Genomic DNA, 16,328 nt, shown 5'->3' on the forward strand with positions numbered 1-16,328 from the left:
TTTCTTTCTTTTTTCTGATATATTTCTCGGCTTTGTGAATACTCCTCATCATCCATTGGTTTTCAATCATATTTTATTACGTAGGATTTAAAACCGAACTAGTGGAAACCAAGTGTTTTTTTATATGGTCCCATCTCAAGGCGTACTTAAATGTGTTAAATACATATCGGCATATCCTTCTGATATAAGAGACCTACACGTCTCTCCATACTGGTAGATTGTCCACGCAAATAATTTGCATTGCAATGATGCAGTTTCTATACAGGCTAACAAAAACACACATTGTACAAATAAGGTGCGTCTGTAATATCACCTGTAGTCTGTAGTACTTAGAAATATTTCAAGGGCATCGTTATAAAAAGTATGAAGTATGAAAATAAAAGATATTATCGTGTGTTTATATATTGTCTTCTCCGTATCTTTCCAGGTAGCTAACAGTGTTAGAATGTAAATAAAAAGGTGACGAAATAACCGCGCAAATGTTTCGTAGAAATTATTATGATAACAATTTTGATTTCGTTTTATTAAAAATGTGTAGAAATTGTTTTTCTTTTACATAATTACTTAAATATAATGGTTGTAAATTGGTCGCAAATTCGATTGCTTGGCAAGGGATCTTGGGATTAAATGTCAGCAGATTTATGACTTGAGACACACAGATGCGTATTGATCCTTACTCCTTAAAATATGAACAATGAAACTAATAGACCACAATATTTCAGGATATAATAGAGCTAGAGAAATGCTTCTGGACGCTAAGGAATGCTGCACCAACGGGGCAGTTGGATGCAGAAAGCCTGTCGCCTCTCCTGTCGCCGCCGCTCCCTGCAGCAGCCGTGGCGGGAGCGTTCCTCGCCTTCGATGAGAACAGGGATGGCCATGTGGACTTCAAGGAGCTGTGCTGCGGCCTCAGCGCGGCCTGCAGAGGACCACGGACTGAGAGACTTAAATGTAAGTTGTTCTTTTATGTCTTACTTGGTCTTTACCTAGTTTTAGTCTTTATTGGGTCGGGCCGCTAGTTTTATTAGTCAAACAATGTCACGCCTTTTTATCCCCGAAGGGGTAGGCAGAGGTGCACATTACGACACGTAAGGCCGCCATACAATGTACACCCACTTCACCATTTGTGTTATAAGTCCCATGTATTAGGGGGTGAACCTATTTTATTAGTTATGTTCTAAATATTGCGAGTTAATAAGCTTATAAGATGTTTGAGCCATTATTTGGATTCCATATTCGTTACATATTTGTTTAACAAAATTCCAATCAAAATGTAGCTCGTGTCTGTTATCTACACATACGTATGTATTTTATTGTTCCATTGTGTACAAACGTGCGAGTGTGTCGCCCCGTCATTGTTAATTGAAGCGATTTGTACATAGAGTAAACATTGCCACCGAACATCCTGATTCTGTGATAAATATTTGTTAGTTATTACATTTAGGTATATTATTAGTTCCTCCCACTGACAAAGTACGTTTTGCTACTAGAAATAAAATGGTATTGCAATGACATTGGCTCTTATAAAAATATTGAAACTATGTCGTGTCGTAGCTCGATTGAAATGAGGAACTTCTTCAGAGCTAACCATATTATAATTTATAGCATCTTAACTATTTTTGTCGGTGCAAAACAATGTTTTACGAGAATAATAAGTACATAGATGCGTTGTAGCTTTAGCTCGTAGTGTGTTTTAGATACTTTAGTAGGTACTGATTTAGTTCCGACAATTTCTCCCAATATGGGTACCGAATGACGTCAGTTATCGAATGGCACCAAAAATAAACGACACATAATATTGGTAAGAAACCTGTTCGTTTGTACACTTGCTTTGCTTCTTTCCTTATCTGAGAGGAAAGTTGGCGATCGTGTGCGCCGGGCCCCGTCACTTGCAGTATATGTACAGACATACATAAATAATACTGTGATATATTGGGTAGGTAGGTGATGTCAGACTTTTTGTTATTTTTATAACACTTTAATGATTGAAAGAGAGTTCTCGTCACCACTTTTACAGTACGCAAAAGAACACTTCTTTTTCTTCTCCTTATAAAGATATCTTCTGTTTCATTTCCTTTTGGGATTTCAAGACAGTATAGTTTCATGTCCTTAAGACGAATGGACTTCGGTGTTCCGGTGTTTTCATGTTGCAGTGGTTTTGTGATGGCTGTCCCAAAAAAGTACAATGTAAAGTAATTGTTTCTTCATCTATTTTTGTATAATCATCATCCTTTTGTTGGTTGGGTTGTCATATCATTTTCCACTGCTGGACATTGGCCACCCCCAATGACTTACAGATCAGCCGGTTAGAAGCAACCTGCATACAGTGGCACCCCCTATTTCTGTGATAAAGGGATTTGTTTTAATAATATGAGTGCAAAGAAAAACCTGTAGCCATTTCGAAATTGCCACATATTAAAACCTGTTATGACCATAATATTTATTTTTATCAAGTTACTTTACTAAGATTTATGCGAATGCCCTAAGAAAGTTTCGTGTTGACAACATTAACATGTGTTGTTTCGGAACTGGTCACCGGTCAGACTGGTCACAATTTCAGTACAAAGCAATATAAAACTGGTCGTTAATTTATTAATTACCGGTTGTTGTTCATAGTAGTGTTATTTATGTATTTGATTCAAGTCTATGTTTCTGTTTTGTTTGTCAAGTGGATGCCAACTGAAACTATGAGTCAATTCGATTATCGAGTACGATTTTGATCACAGGATAACTTAACAGTGCAGACCGCATGCTAAAAATACATCTATAAGCGGAATGAAAACTAAAAATCTATTGTATTGTTAGTGTAGTATGGATTTCCGCAAACGCCTGTTTCTATGCTATATAAATTATCTGTACATGTTAAATGTCACAAGATACCCATTATGTATCATAGGCCTTCTCCAATGACTTACGAATCGGTCGGTTGGAGTCCTGCATTCAGCGATTCCCTTATCTATTAGCTCGTTTTGGGGGTGATAGCGATCAACGTAAACTAATAATGGAAATGGCCCAAATAAAATATGGGGTTTCTTGCTTGCTTTCCAACACGTGAAGTGGTTTACACTTTAAACTGACCTAGTACCTAAATGACAGATATAAATCGTATTTTAAAAAGAAATTAATACTTCGAGGTTCCTTACTTCACCTTTTTCGCTCAATAGCACATGGTCCATAATCTCTGAAGTTCAATGTTGCTGACGATTATTTAATTAGTACTTAATGAAACGGCTATCTCTTGTTTACACACGGTGACGACATTTTTAATGTAGGCGTAAGTACAGTTAGAAGGAAAATGTTGTCATTATTTACGATTTTACGTAATAGATGTTAATATCTTGTATTCCTTGAATGGATCTCGGAAGCGTACATATTCATATTATGTCCACTCTTTCCTCTTTCCTCATTCTAAAGACGGCTTTCACAAACCTGTCTTAAATTTTAAGAAACCCTTAGGTTAAGGTAGGTGACACTTAAAAAAATTAACCACACAGGTTACCAGACGCTTAGTTTAAGTTAGTAAACATAAGTAACTCTTAAGAGATGGTTTAAATATTGTTGGCGACACGACCATTAAATTCCTGGTAATTTAGGAGTGGACTTGAAATACATTCCAAGTAGCTATTATTGAAAATGACACTGCTTCACCCGGGAAGTGTAAACGAGACCTTGATCTTGCTCTTAATGAATTTGACGTCATACCACTTATACCCTGCACTTTATATTTTTCTTTTTGTATGCGTAAACGTCTTGCTATGTGGAACTGGATTGGATACATTTTATTGCTACTGACTGTACTTAATTTTTTTTTTATTCCACACAACAGCGCCAATTTGGATCCTTGAATTAAGTAAAACAATGATTTATTCATTCGTTTATCTATATTACAATTGGACCTTTACTATAAATCGAATTTGTGGGTCGTAGTGGTACTGATATTCACTAGTGACAAATTCCACGGTTCAGAGTGCTTATAATACTAGATGCATTACAGTGATGGAATCTAAAGAAGACTGTAAGGATCGTGACGCACTGTAGTTGCTACGTCAGGTAGTTGTACCGGACATTTGCAGGCTTACACATCTTTGAGAGTTTTCTAAGTATAATTTGCATATAAAATTATTTTCGCGGGTACCTAGATGCGCATGATGAATAAACAGATTTGTATGTGCAATATAATATTTTCCTACATTAGGCTATTTAGTGTGTAATTAGAACCTACGCTAAATGACAAATAACAAACAACTCTGATGGTATTATCAAAGTAAACATTTAGGAAGGAAAAGATTCTGGAAATAACAGGTTTTGCTTGATTTAGTTGTGTCAGCCAACTTGACTGAAAAGACTTCACCTTGTTACTTGAGTGGAAAGTTAGTTAGGTATAAGTTTTAATTTAGTATTGGACCCCACCAAGGATTCTTTTTTTGTGGATGTAAGGCAGTCCAGTTATCGCCTTCAGTCTATTGCCATACTCCAAGCCAGTCCTTGGACGCGGTCTCTTATTATATTATCCTGTACTGGATATAACGTAACTAGATATTGACGAAAGTTAATAAGTAAAAGACGACAATGATACTGAAATATATCAAGTAGAATTTAAACATTAACTTATGACATTATAAAATGTTCTGTCCCCTTTTGAGATTGAGCAAGAAACACTCAGAAACAGAAAGGGGGAAGGAAGGAAAACGGTGCAATTTATGTCACATGACGCAGGTGGGGAAAATTGTAGGGCCTAGCTACACGTAATTGCGCCTACGTATATAGGTGCATCATAGTACCGAGTGAATTAATTATACCTACGTATTTGGAAAGCCCTTTGACTAAGATCAGCGAAATGACTATCCTTATTCGCTACCTAACATTATGCCTGTTTTATTGAAAGTATGCGACATTTTTGATTTGAGATTAGACTCATAATTATTTATCTTTAGAACATGACGTAGGTTTTATAAAGTAGGCAATTTTGTGTAATACCTTTTATCAGTTAGACGTAAATGAAGAGACGTACATGTTCTGACTTGAGTAATATGAATTACTCATACTACTGACATTTTTACAAATCTAAATAAAACTATTTGAATGTTCTTATTCTTGTCACTAGTACAGTCAACAACGACAAATTCCCCCCAACTACTACTCAACGTAAACAATAGAATAAAATACATTCCAAGTTTGTAATACCCATTGATGTAACTTTTTTATTCGTACGGAAGTGCGGATTAAAAACAAAAAGGGTCCCTGACACGGTTTGTCTTAATACACAATGAAGGAGACGCAAGAAGTCGACTTGGCTCATTGCTGTGGGTCATTAGATCAAGGTGATATGACATACGTCACACTGTTTTTGTTGTTTTCCGGCTTTGCGAATAATAGATGTAAGGACGTGTACATTGTTTTGCACACACATATAGATGAAGTTAGAGTGAATTTACCCATTATTGTTCTATGGACGTCACTTATTGTCAAGCTTACATTGGTAATTTCGCTTTATTGATTTTTCCTTCCTATACATTTAGATCTGATTTGGGGGACTGTAATCATGTCCTATAGTTTTAGCATTTGGCCGTTAGGTTTTAATACGTTAGTAGTACGTGGTATCGACCACGTATTATTACATCTTCAGGGAAAATTTTCTTTATCCTAAACGCGGTAGTGTCAGCCAAGTAAAAGTACCTTACACTTGAAGCATACTAATTCTACTTCCGACTCAGTCACAGGATGAGTGTATCAGTCTGTCAGTCTCTCACAGTCCACATAGGGTTGTCAGCTCACTTCCCGACACCTGTCCTTACTTACACTTCCGTATTGGCACAAGCACAGCCTTCATTTGTTTTGCTTACATAATGAACCTAGAATAACATCTTGACTGCTTAAAAATCTTTTTTTAATTTACGCGTTTGGATTTCGGAAAGAACCTAATATCAAGGCCATCACGTGTTTCGAATTTCATTAATATTACTTTATCTTTCAAAAATGTAATAGGCATGTTGATATTTTGGCATATTATATTAGTACAACAGAACTTAATAACATTTGTTTGGCGTAAAGTAAACCATCCCACGTTATTAAGGCTGGGAATATAAAAGAATATATTATTATCTGTACTTTCTGACTGGGAGATGAAATCCAATTATCTTTCGCTATGTTTTTATTATCTATGTTTTATAATCATATATATTTTTTCTCTATTATTTGATGAAATATGGACTTAATCGTAGGACGAAATTAAGAGTAGAATCATGATGGTCATCATCTATTATTTAAGAATCAATTGCTGTTCGTTAGTCTCGCTAAAACTCGAGAACAGCTGGACCGATTTGGCAAATTTTGAATTATGTATAGAAGTCCAGGGAAGGTTTAAAATGTTTGTATGTGGTACGAAATTTGCCAGGTCAGCTAGTAGATTAATATTTTAGTCAAACACTAAAGTTAATGCAGCTAATTTATCCGGTGTTCGTGGTCAAGTTAATCTAAATTTGACTCAGACGATTAGATGCTTCCTTCCAGCGTCTCAAGGTCACCGGTCAATGCCGTCTCGTTATCACTCGCCGAATAAATAACTGTTTGATAACTTACTTTTGTTTTATGAGCCTGAGATATCTAGCAAAGAATTTTGAGAGCATTTTTTTTTGTTTAGTGATATTGATAATGGTGGCTCTGTTTTAGGTCGGTCAAGCGCAAATTTTATCTGTATTTTACTGAATACCGATAGAAGAACCTCGGATAGAAACTGGTTCACATAAGTAAACTCATATTTTTGTCCTTTTTTTGAAGGGGAAATCCTCATATTTTTGTTCTTTTCTGCCTTGGGCGAGGGGGAGTGTCAGACTCTGACTAAAATCCACCCCGTTCCTACTCCTGCTTTTCGAACTGCAGCCCCGGTAAATCCACTAGGTAATCCGCAGCTCCGGATCAGGCATCAGCCCTACTGGGTCCTATTTGTGGTGGTCTGATGGTTACTTTTGTCCCCTGGGGTACCACAGACACATGAACTTATGATATTTACATATTTTCTCTTCATTCACGCATTATTTTTTATATTTCTTCTGCAGAAATATTTCATGAAATACGGAGCCAAAAACTACTGATCTTTTGTGCAGTTCTTTTGATTCATCGTAATAGCCTTAGTAAAAGTTTTCTTTAATTGAAAATTACAAAATATAATTAAGTACCTACTGTAACATAAGGGTCTCAGTCCTATTCAGCACACAATTTGAAAGAAATGTCCGGGCGTCGAAGGCCGTCGCGACGGCATTGTTCATCTGCCACGCCGCGACTAATTGCGTTGCAAATGAGACGCCTACCACGTGGGACGCGACTGTACTGACTAACCGACGAGATATCCATTTCTTTACTATTGCCAGCTAATCTGTCTTTGTTCGGTTGTGATGGGAATTTGTAAGTAGGGACTTAGCGAGCCTATAGTGAACAATCATTTGAAGATGTAGAATGGTGTAAATGGTCTTTCTTTAGCCAAAATTGAGATGATGTGTTTTTTCTAATAAGGAGGATAATTGTGTAGAGAAATTATTAACTTACACGTTTTTCATCGTTGATTAAATTGTCCCTTATGTGAGGATGTAGATATATTAATTTAAAGGCCTACTCCAGGGAGAAAACTAACCTCAATAGTAATAAATGAAATGTTCCCGAATGAGACTCGGCAGTCGCCTGTCTGTAGCTCTATCGGGACGTTTATTAAGTTGACCCAAATACAACTATTCAGAATTTCATTACGGAACCCGCAGTGTATTGCTTATCCGATTTCCATTCATATGATGTCATTCACTATGAGCCGTACGAATTGTGTGCCTGACATCATTGATATAGGCTGAAGATAAAAAAAATAATATTATAATATGTATCTACTTTTTCTTTACCTATGTATATCTATGATCAATTTAAATGTTTATACATAGAAGTGTACGGATAGACATTAATATCAAGGAAATGTAACGTTAAATAGAATTAAACTTTCCTTGCTTAGAATTTGACCACCATTTCTCCAAACTTTTCACCTATCACATTTTTGCGGAAGCCAGATGGCGCTTGTGTCGATTATGGACACGTCAGTTTTACAATATAGTTACTTTCATTACCATTTGTTTGAGTACACAAGAAGCTAATTAGTGCACTCTTGTCATTAAAGTGTGGACTGGTTATGAATCGTTTATGAGGTGCAGGTGACATAACCTGTTGCTTACGTTCGCGTCTCAATGTTTATACGTCGCCGGAGCGCATTAACAATGTATGTGTCATACAGTAACGTGCTCTTAAATTATTGTCGTCGTTTAATCATTAAACACATTATTATAGTTTGTTAAAGAATTACTGGATTAGTAATGACGATGGTTTTGTGGGAAAAGATTAGGCACATAATGAGGATAATTTGGTGCATATTGATTTGTTAAAGAACATTCAAAAATATATTCATTGCAAATCTACACAAGGTCTATTATCGTCGCAATAAAATATGTTAATTATGCTAAAAATACTAAGTATTCAAGATTACAGTTCTGCATAAAAGACAGGGCTTCCTAGCTAGGTAACCTAACAAAGTATCAGATTCATTCCTTTCTTCTTTGCTTAACAACCTCGACTAATTATAATTTTCAATAACTTATGAATCATTCACTTCCAAGTAAAGTAAAGAACAATGAGGAAAAAACACTTATTCATTACAAAAATCACGAAGTTAATCTGTAGCCGTAAAATAATAGATACAAAGCTATCTAGTCCTCGATTGGTGCCATTCAACTGATAAACCATAGGTTTTTAAATAGATAATTTGTATTAATATCATTCAGCGGAGATAGTGTTGGTAGAACCGTATCGCGGACATGTATGGAGTTAATTAATTCGTTAGGACCTTGGTTTTGAATCTGCTAAAAGGTTACTGGAACAGTGGTGACGCATATGGGCATCTTTGGACGTTATGTAACCGTCATCTGTGTTCGATTTGAATTTCTGGGGTCGAATGCCGTAGTTTAAGAATGGAATAGAATTACATTAAATGTTATTTGAATGAAGACACATTTTTTTTGTCCTGTTTATATTAAATTGCCAGTCATGTTGTGTGTAGTTTTATATTAGTGCCGTATGTTATGCTACAATATATTGGCATGCTTTTTCTCAGTAAGACAAATGCGGATGAAGGAAATAGACAGGGAAGCAAAATGAGCCAAATCGCATTAATCGTTAACTTATTAGTATTGCTGTTGAAACCTTGGGTTTTATTACTAATAATATAAAAATATTACCTATTGTGGCGCAATGGCCATCGCACTCTTTTGAAGACTTACCGCCGTATTCAGAGTCATTTAATGGTTACTTAACCCAGTTCTTGGCAATTGTTTTTGGAACAAAATCGTTACTAAGGAATAGATAATCATTAAATGCCTCTGACGTACAACACACTCTTCAGAGATAAATTAGGGAGTTTCCCCCAAAATGGTATCTAATAGAAAGTTCTAGAATTATAATTAGTCGTATCGTCCTTGAAACATCAGCTACATGCATATTTACATGTGCGCATATTATCACTCGATACGATACTATTAATATATTACTGTAATGAGGCGCTTATCAAGATAACACACATTACACTCAAGATTCCAATTGTTTGATGATTCTCTCAAGTTGATTGAAATTGTGTCATTGTGTTTTCATCTAATTCATTATTCATGGCACGAAATATGGATCCTCTGTAATCAGACGGGCTTTATTGTGTATTTAAAAAAAAGTCGATATGACTTGTACATGTAGTTTGTACAGTACGACATTTATTCTGTCTTTTTTTATCAAGCATGCATCTTGTATTTTGTTTGTCATTAAAACCAAACTCATTTCAGTCTTACGATCTATGTTATACATTTTCCAATAAGAGGAATAAGAAATGCTTATATCGATATCAGCATCGTAAGAGGCTTCGCTTCGTTTCATTTACTACAAAATTTCCCTACATACTTAATTTCATTTCGCTCCATTTTCAGTTGTCCTTTACACAAAAGATGACAAGACCATCGTCATACACAGTAAATGCAATGTAAGCAAGATGCAAGCTATGTGTTATGATTGATGATAACATAATCTGACAGGGAAAGCCCAATGAGTAGACGATAGAGATTGATTACAATGTCCTTATGTTGATTTCATCTATAGCGGGCTTCTTATTAATAATAGACAGAGCTATAGGTTAGCTAAACATTTTCAGGTAGCATAATTACAAGGCAATATTATAAAGCTTTTGCTATGAAAAACAAGAGAGAGAGATAGAGAATCTCTTCATAATACAAATGGTCCAAATGACTGTTTCCTGTCCTTAATAGGATGGACAAAATGTCTTTATTACTTAGAGAATATCTTAGATGACAACCCTAACTAACAATTTTGTTTCTGCATTACTAATTCAATAATTCCATTCCAGTTTGCTTCAAAATCTTCGACCTGGACAGCGATGGAGTGCTCAACAAGAAGGAACTCATCGACATGGTGGGGATCCTCTGCACCGTTGCCAACGAGAGCCTCAAGAACCAGAACTCCAGAGCTTCTACACCTTCAGACAGCAATGACTCCGAGGGCACGGAGAAAGGGTTCGACCCTGAAGTGATCCTGGTCAACTTGAGAGAGAAGCTGGTCACTGTGCCCAGGAATGGGAGGAAACCGGTGTTCCAGTTGGGACCTAATGGTGATAAGGAGGAGATTATCGTTTTAAAAGAGGTTTGTAGTATTCCTTAGGTTTGCCATATTTAATTAAATAAATAATATTTGTTTTTGGTGTGTAGGTAGAGTGAGTACTTAAGTTACTTTCATAAAAAGTTCAGGGCTAGTTTAAAAACGGCTATATACTTTCTATATATTTTCGTTAAAAATGATTATTATATCTATTATTATTTATTTATTAAACGGTACATGTTAATGAACTTATGAGCTAATTTACAGTCCGACAAAACTATATAACTAGTTTGTCTGTCGGATCCAAAAGGAATATATTATGTAATATATCTACCAGTACCTATAAAATTCAGTAACTGTCAACTTTTCTATCAGTATTTTAGTCGTGGATATTTTTAACGGTTATAACTCCATCCTTTCAGCAGCAACAGGAAAAAGACCAGACACAGACAGAAGAAGAAGTAGAGAATGAAGGTCTGATAGCGAATGACATGGCGCTGACCCTGGAGGACTTCCTGATATGGAGCGTGGAGAGCGCGGAGACGCTGGTCACTCCCTTCCTGGACCTGCTGTTCGAGGTCTGCCATATCGTGCTGGGGCTCAGGCCGCAGTGCAAACACCAGGAGAGGGATATTGGTGAGTACAACATTAATTTATGAAATCACAAAAATGGGATTTCCTGAGAAAATTTCCGGTAAGATATGATTCAGAATCAGGAGCTGAATAGACCCTGCGTTTTTGTAGGGAGCTGTCAAATACAACTGGTATTGTTATGGGTCTTGGGGTCGATTAGGATACAATAAATATGGAGGTGATTTTTAAATATTCTCAATTTTATTATAGCATGAATAAGGCATAAGCCACAAAATCTATAATGTACACTTACAATAGGGCCAGGTGTATGGCAATAGGCTCTACTATATTGAATGAGTCCATGCCCTATTTCAGTAGATAAGTCATGGATTTTGCGCAAAATGTTTGCGCATTACAATTCAGAAATAATAGCTACCACAACAAGAACAAAATTAATCTGAATACGATGAAGTGGAAAATTTACTACAGTTAGATAAAACAAATCGACGCTGAAGTGGTTAAAGTGAATTTAACATACAAGTTTCAAGTGTTCCAACTGTTCATAATATTATCTATCTTATATTATAGTCACGTTTTTAACGATTATATTATTTACAAAATAATGTATGTACAGATTGTCACAAAAACAGTTAAATATCGAGCATTCAAACAAGTAGTTACATAACACGTCTATAATTAATTCTATCTTCTTTCAAGTGTACATATCACAATCTTACCGCACTATAATTAGCAAGCACTCCTTGTATTGACAACTTATCTTCCACATTGTATAAATAGCGACTTTAAAAACATAATTATAAGGTCACTTTTTGAATAACAACCATGTCATTATAATAAATCGTTCCATTTAGGCGAAATTAAACTCTATGTTAAAGTCGTTAAGGTAGTAAATCACTTGTTATAGTCATTATAAATTTTGGCTGTCCATTGCGTAGTTGATATTGCAATGATGAGCAGTTTGTAAACATTATTATCTATGTATGATGTCGCGGTAGACTCGCCTTACAGTGGACGGACAGTTATCACTTGTTATCGGACATGTAAACCACAATTTTCATATTATTATGCAGTTTAAGCGCCGGGCTTATGTTGTCATTGTATAACTTAACTAACTTTGATAGTATTATATGTGTTTGAATTTTTACCGAGACTAGCTTTTGTCTGTGACTTCGCTCATACTCTTTGAAAGGGTTGGACCGGAGGGCAGATTACAAAACATATCTCGTATTTTTTTGTTAGTCATAAATAGTTCGAATATCAATTTTTAGTTTGCTACCTTGCTTTAAAAATTACTAATTTCTTAATTTAAAAATTACTAATCTTAATTTCGGGAGGTGATGGATTACAAAGAGACGAAAAGTAGCCTGTATGTCACTCTCCATTCCTTCAACTATCTCCACTAATTCGTAGCCGTGAAAAAAAATGGACAAACAAACAGACAGACACTTTCACATTTATTATTAGTATAAAGTATGGATAGTGTTGAGTGATTTATTTAGATTGTTTGGATCTCCATGGTTCATCGACAACAACATGAATGTTCCACGATAGTGACGTCAATTGACATGTTTTTATACTTGTAAATTGAGCACTATACATGGTGGGTCTATGCATCAAATTGTAGTTTCTGATTTCTATGTATTATTTTATATTAATCATAATAAGACGGATATTGGAAGGCTAAAGAAAGGACAGTTGAAGATGATATAATATTTTTTCTTTATTTAATTGGAAACTTTTATAGATATGTATATATTTGTTATGCATGATATGTATACTTTTCTAGACCTATATTAGAACAAACAACCAAACCAACTTACATATATTTATTTAAAATCCTCTAAAATTACATTATTAAATACTACTTACAAAATACAAAATTAAATTAATATTTAAAAATAGGAGCCGACCAGTAGCGGGAGCATGGTTCAAGCTACCGGTGGTTAGGGCTCCAGAGACAGAAACCTCCTCACAGTGTCTGTCTCTGTTTCGAGGAGTACTGCCTTCTGCATCAGGCCCTTGATCCATCCGCCCAACCCCAGCCTCCTAAGGTGGTTGTCGATGCTGTAAAACCAACTTTATTATTACTTATTAGCAGTATACTATCACGTTTCTATGACTTAGTCATTAACTACAAATTCCTATGAACCACTCACAAAAGAGGTACTATTGTTTTAACAATAACTACTTTACTTGAAGTTATTAGTGATAACAACATGTGTTCTAGTGTTACTTGAACCAGTAGTACCTACATGCAGTTAGCTGGTACCAATTGGCTACTGGTACTTTAGATTTATAGTATTGTTTGCATAATAATGTACAGTTATTATTTTGATAACGGAATATTTAATACATGTACTGGAAGCTACATTATGTGAAGTTTGGTAAGAGGTAAAATAATAAAATTATTATTAGTACTATTTTTGTTACTATTTATAGCATCCACCAATCATATTCATTGTTGCACATAGCATAGCACTGGTGGATATAGACTCAGCTAAGCTATGTTTTTTATATGTAAAGATGCGTGTTATGGATGGTTTCTCTACTATCGATACATCGTATACTTAAGCTGAGCATCTTCCTCGCACAGCTACATAGCTGAGTATCGGTGGAAACGGTCATAAAGTGTGTCACAGCTTAGTGTAGCATCTTCGTACCATAGCTTCATAGCATATCTCTGGTGGAAAAACATAAAACAGTCAGGTTGACTGTTTTACAGTCCAAAAAACTAAATTTTCTGGCGAAAGCAATCATAAAGGAACTACAACAGTAACTTATAATTGTGCAATTATTATACAACAATAGGTATTAATATAAAGAGCCCCGTCCTTAACAGATAACGCATGCTGTTTGTACGTAATTACAGTAATTGCGGAGATAGGTGCGTATGTGGGTCGCACGCGTGTGACGCGCCCGTCTTACGCTTTATTATGATAGATGGCGCTACGGACGAGGACGGTCCTTTATGCTAATCGTTACAATAATAATACGTTTTCCTTGTAGATAAATTGTCGGGGAACTGAAAGTGATAGCTGTTGTCTACAGTTAAAGTATAATATTATTTATCTTTCAGCATGGTTGCGTTGGTAGTGGTTGATAGAAGATGGTTAATTTGTCGCGCGTTCGTTTCCCATATGTGACTATTATGTTTTGTATGTTAATAATATGAATAAAGTAATTCTCTGTCGGTTCGGACAGCTGTATACTTACAGTGACTTTTGCTGTTGGAATATCGTATATTAAGACTATGAATTAATGTTGAAACAAACAAACAAACCAACAAGTCTGCTTGTTGTAAGAATGAAGCACAGCCCTAAACTAAGTACACTATCATTACCTAAAACAAAAATCCTTAAAATTACAATACCAACATTTCTTACATACATACATAACTTCACGCCTGTCTCCCATGGGGGTAGGCAGAGACAATGAAACAAACATCTTCTTTCAAATGAAGATGGACACAACAACAATTACACAAACACATCAATATGAACCTTATAAACATGTGCGTCTGCACATTGCGAATATACGCACATCGCACATGGTTCGCAATCAATTGACATTAGGCGCGTAGGCCGTGCAAACATGTGGCCTCGTTACTTTATGGGGCCTGATTGATTCAGTTAATATTCTCCGATCTTTTCTATTTAGAACAATATGCCAGAAAACACTTAACTTGTGTTGATTACACACACACACACACACACATTGTCGAATGTACTAAAAACGACTTTATTTATGTGGTATTGAGATACAGAATGTATCAGAACGATTATTGCATTGCAACTTACTAAGTTGCAATGGATAGCGAAGTATGATTACTGGCTTATGATAATTAGGGATATACTTAGAAATTGTGGTTCAAAAAGCTTGTCCACAGGTAAATACTTTGCTAGGTTGGTGCAGTGATTTTATTTAATGTAACGTGTTAGGGTCTAGGTTTCGATTCGCAAATGAAACTACTGTTCATACGATTCAAAATTTGTTCTTGTATTTGTTTTATTTATAAACACACTCACGGAAAATGCTAGTGTATGACGAAGTTTCTTTTTTGTTGATTACGGATATGAAAGAAATTATTTAACCGTATCTTTTGTAAACTTTAATATCTCCATTACATTTCAGTGCTGGGCTGGCTGAGACGTGCAGTTCAACGGGGGTACGCAGTGGGTCAGTTCTGGTACCTGGTGGGCGCGGAGTGGTGGGGCAACTGGCTCGCCTACACGTCGGCCTCCAGCACCGACAACTGCTGCCGCCCGCCGCACCGACACATCGACGAGGCTATCGTCTGCGATGAGAGCTTTACCAGTAACTCCACTGGTGAGCTACATCCTTCATATTCTTTGTGGGTTTCTGAATTAAAAGTTTATTAGTAATTGATGATGAAAGGAAGAACGATTGAATGATGAAGAAGAACCGATGAAAAGGATGTGTCAGTTGAAAAAGAAGATATTAAAATAAATTATTTGTGTTAAGAGTAGGAAAAGAATTTTTAATTGAAGATATAGTAATTTGTAGTGGCTTTTAAATATTTGTAGCCGGAGGATTTGTAAGATATATACATGAAATTTATACAGACGAAGCTCTTAACTATGTAAGTTCGGAGGTAGATAATAGTTTAATTTCTACCTAAGACATAAGGCTTGAATTAATTTATGTATGTATGTCGCAGAATCGATGGGCTCCCTCCTATGGCGAGCAGAGACAGGGTCGCTAGGCAGCGGGGGCAGCAGTAGCGGCGTGAGCAGCGCGGCGGTGGCCCGCGCACAGCGCCACCCCGGGCCCGTGCACAACAAGCGCCTGCTGGCCCCCGCGCCCACCGCCGTGCGCACCCTCACGGGGGAGGGGGGACACCTCCGCCGGGACGTCACGCTCGCACAGCATCACGACTTCGAACTCGTACCCGATGCACTCTGGAGGGCACTCGCGCTCTGGTATGGAGGGCCTGATCCGTTGCCGCGACAGGTATGACTACTTCTTGTTATGTTGTATGTGGAAATAAAAAAAGTGTTAAAATTAATTTTCGATCAATATTAACATTGCTATGTCTA

At 36.2% G+C, this 16,328-nt stretch overlaps 1 protein-coding gene across 5 annotated transcripts in view; it reads left to right on the forward strand.

Moving 5' to 3' along the window:
- LOC118274484 (ubiquitin carboxyl-terminal hydrolase 32) overlaps positions 1 to 16,328 on the forward strand; it is a 43,670-nt gene that overhangs the window by 13,879 nt on the left and 13,463 nt on the right. For 4 of the 5 annotated variants that reach the window (XM_050696911.1, XM_050696912.1, XM_050696910.1 and 1 more), the window contains exons 4-8: positions 723 to 951; positions 10,430 to 10,722; positions 11,100 to 11,313; positions 15,403 to 15,597; positions 15,950 to 16,242. In XM_050696911.1, the coding sequence (XP_050552868.1) occupies positions 723 to 951; positions 10,430 to 10,722; positions 11,100 to 11,313; positions 15,403 to 15,597; positions 15,950 to 16,242 (1,224 nt within the window). The remainder of the gene's footprint in view (positions 1 to 722; positions 952 to 10,429; positions 10,723 to 11,099; positions 11,314 to 15,402; positions 15,598 to 15,949; positions 16,243 to 16,328) is intronic. The other variant, XM_050696909.1, reaches the window with a different exon arrangement.

This window comes from Spodoptera frugiperda, chromosome 11, assembly GCF_023101765.2.
Source record: "Spodoptera frugiperda isolate SF20-4 chromosome 11, AGI-APGP_CSIRO_Sfru_2.0, whole genome shotgun sequence".
NCBI classification, from domain to species: domain Eukaryota; kingdom Metazoa; phylum Arthropoda; class Insecta; order Lepidoptera; family Noctuidae; genus Spodoptera; species Spodoptera frugiperda.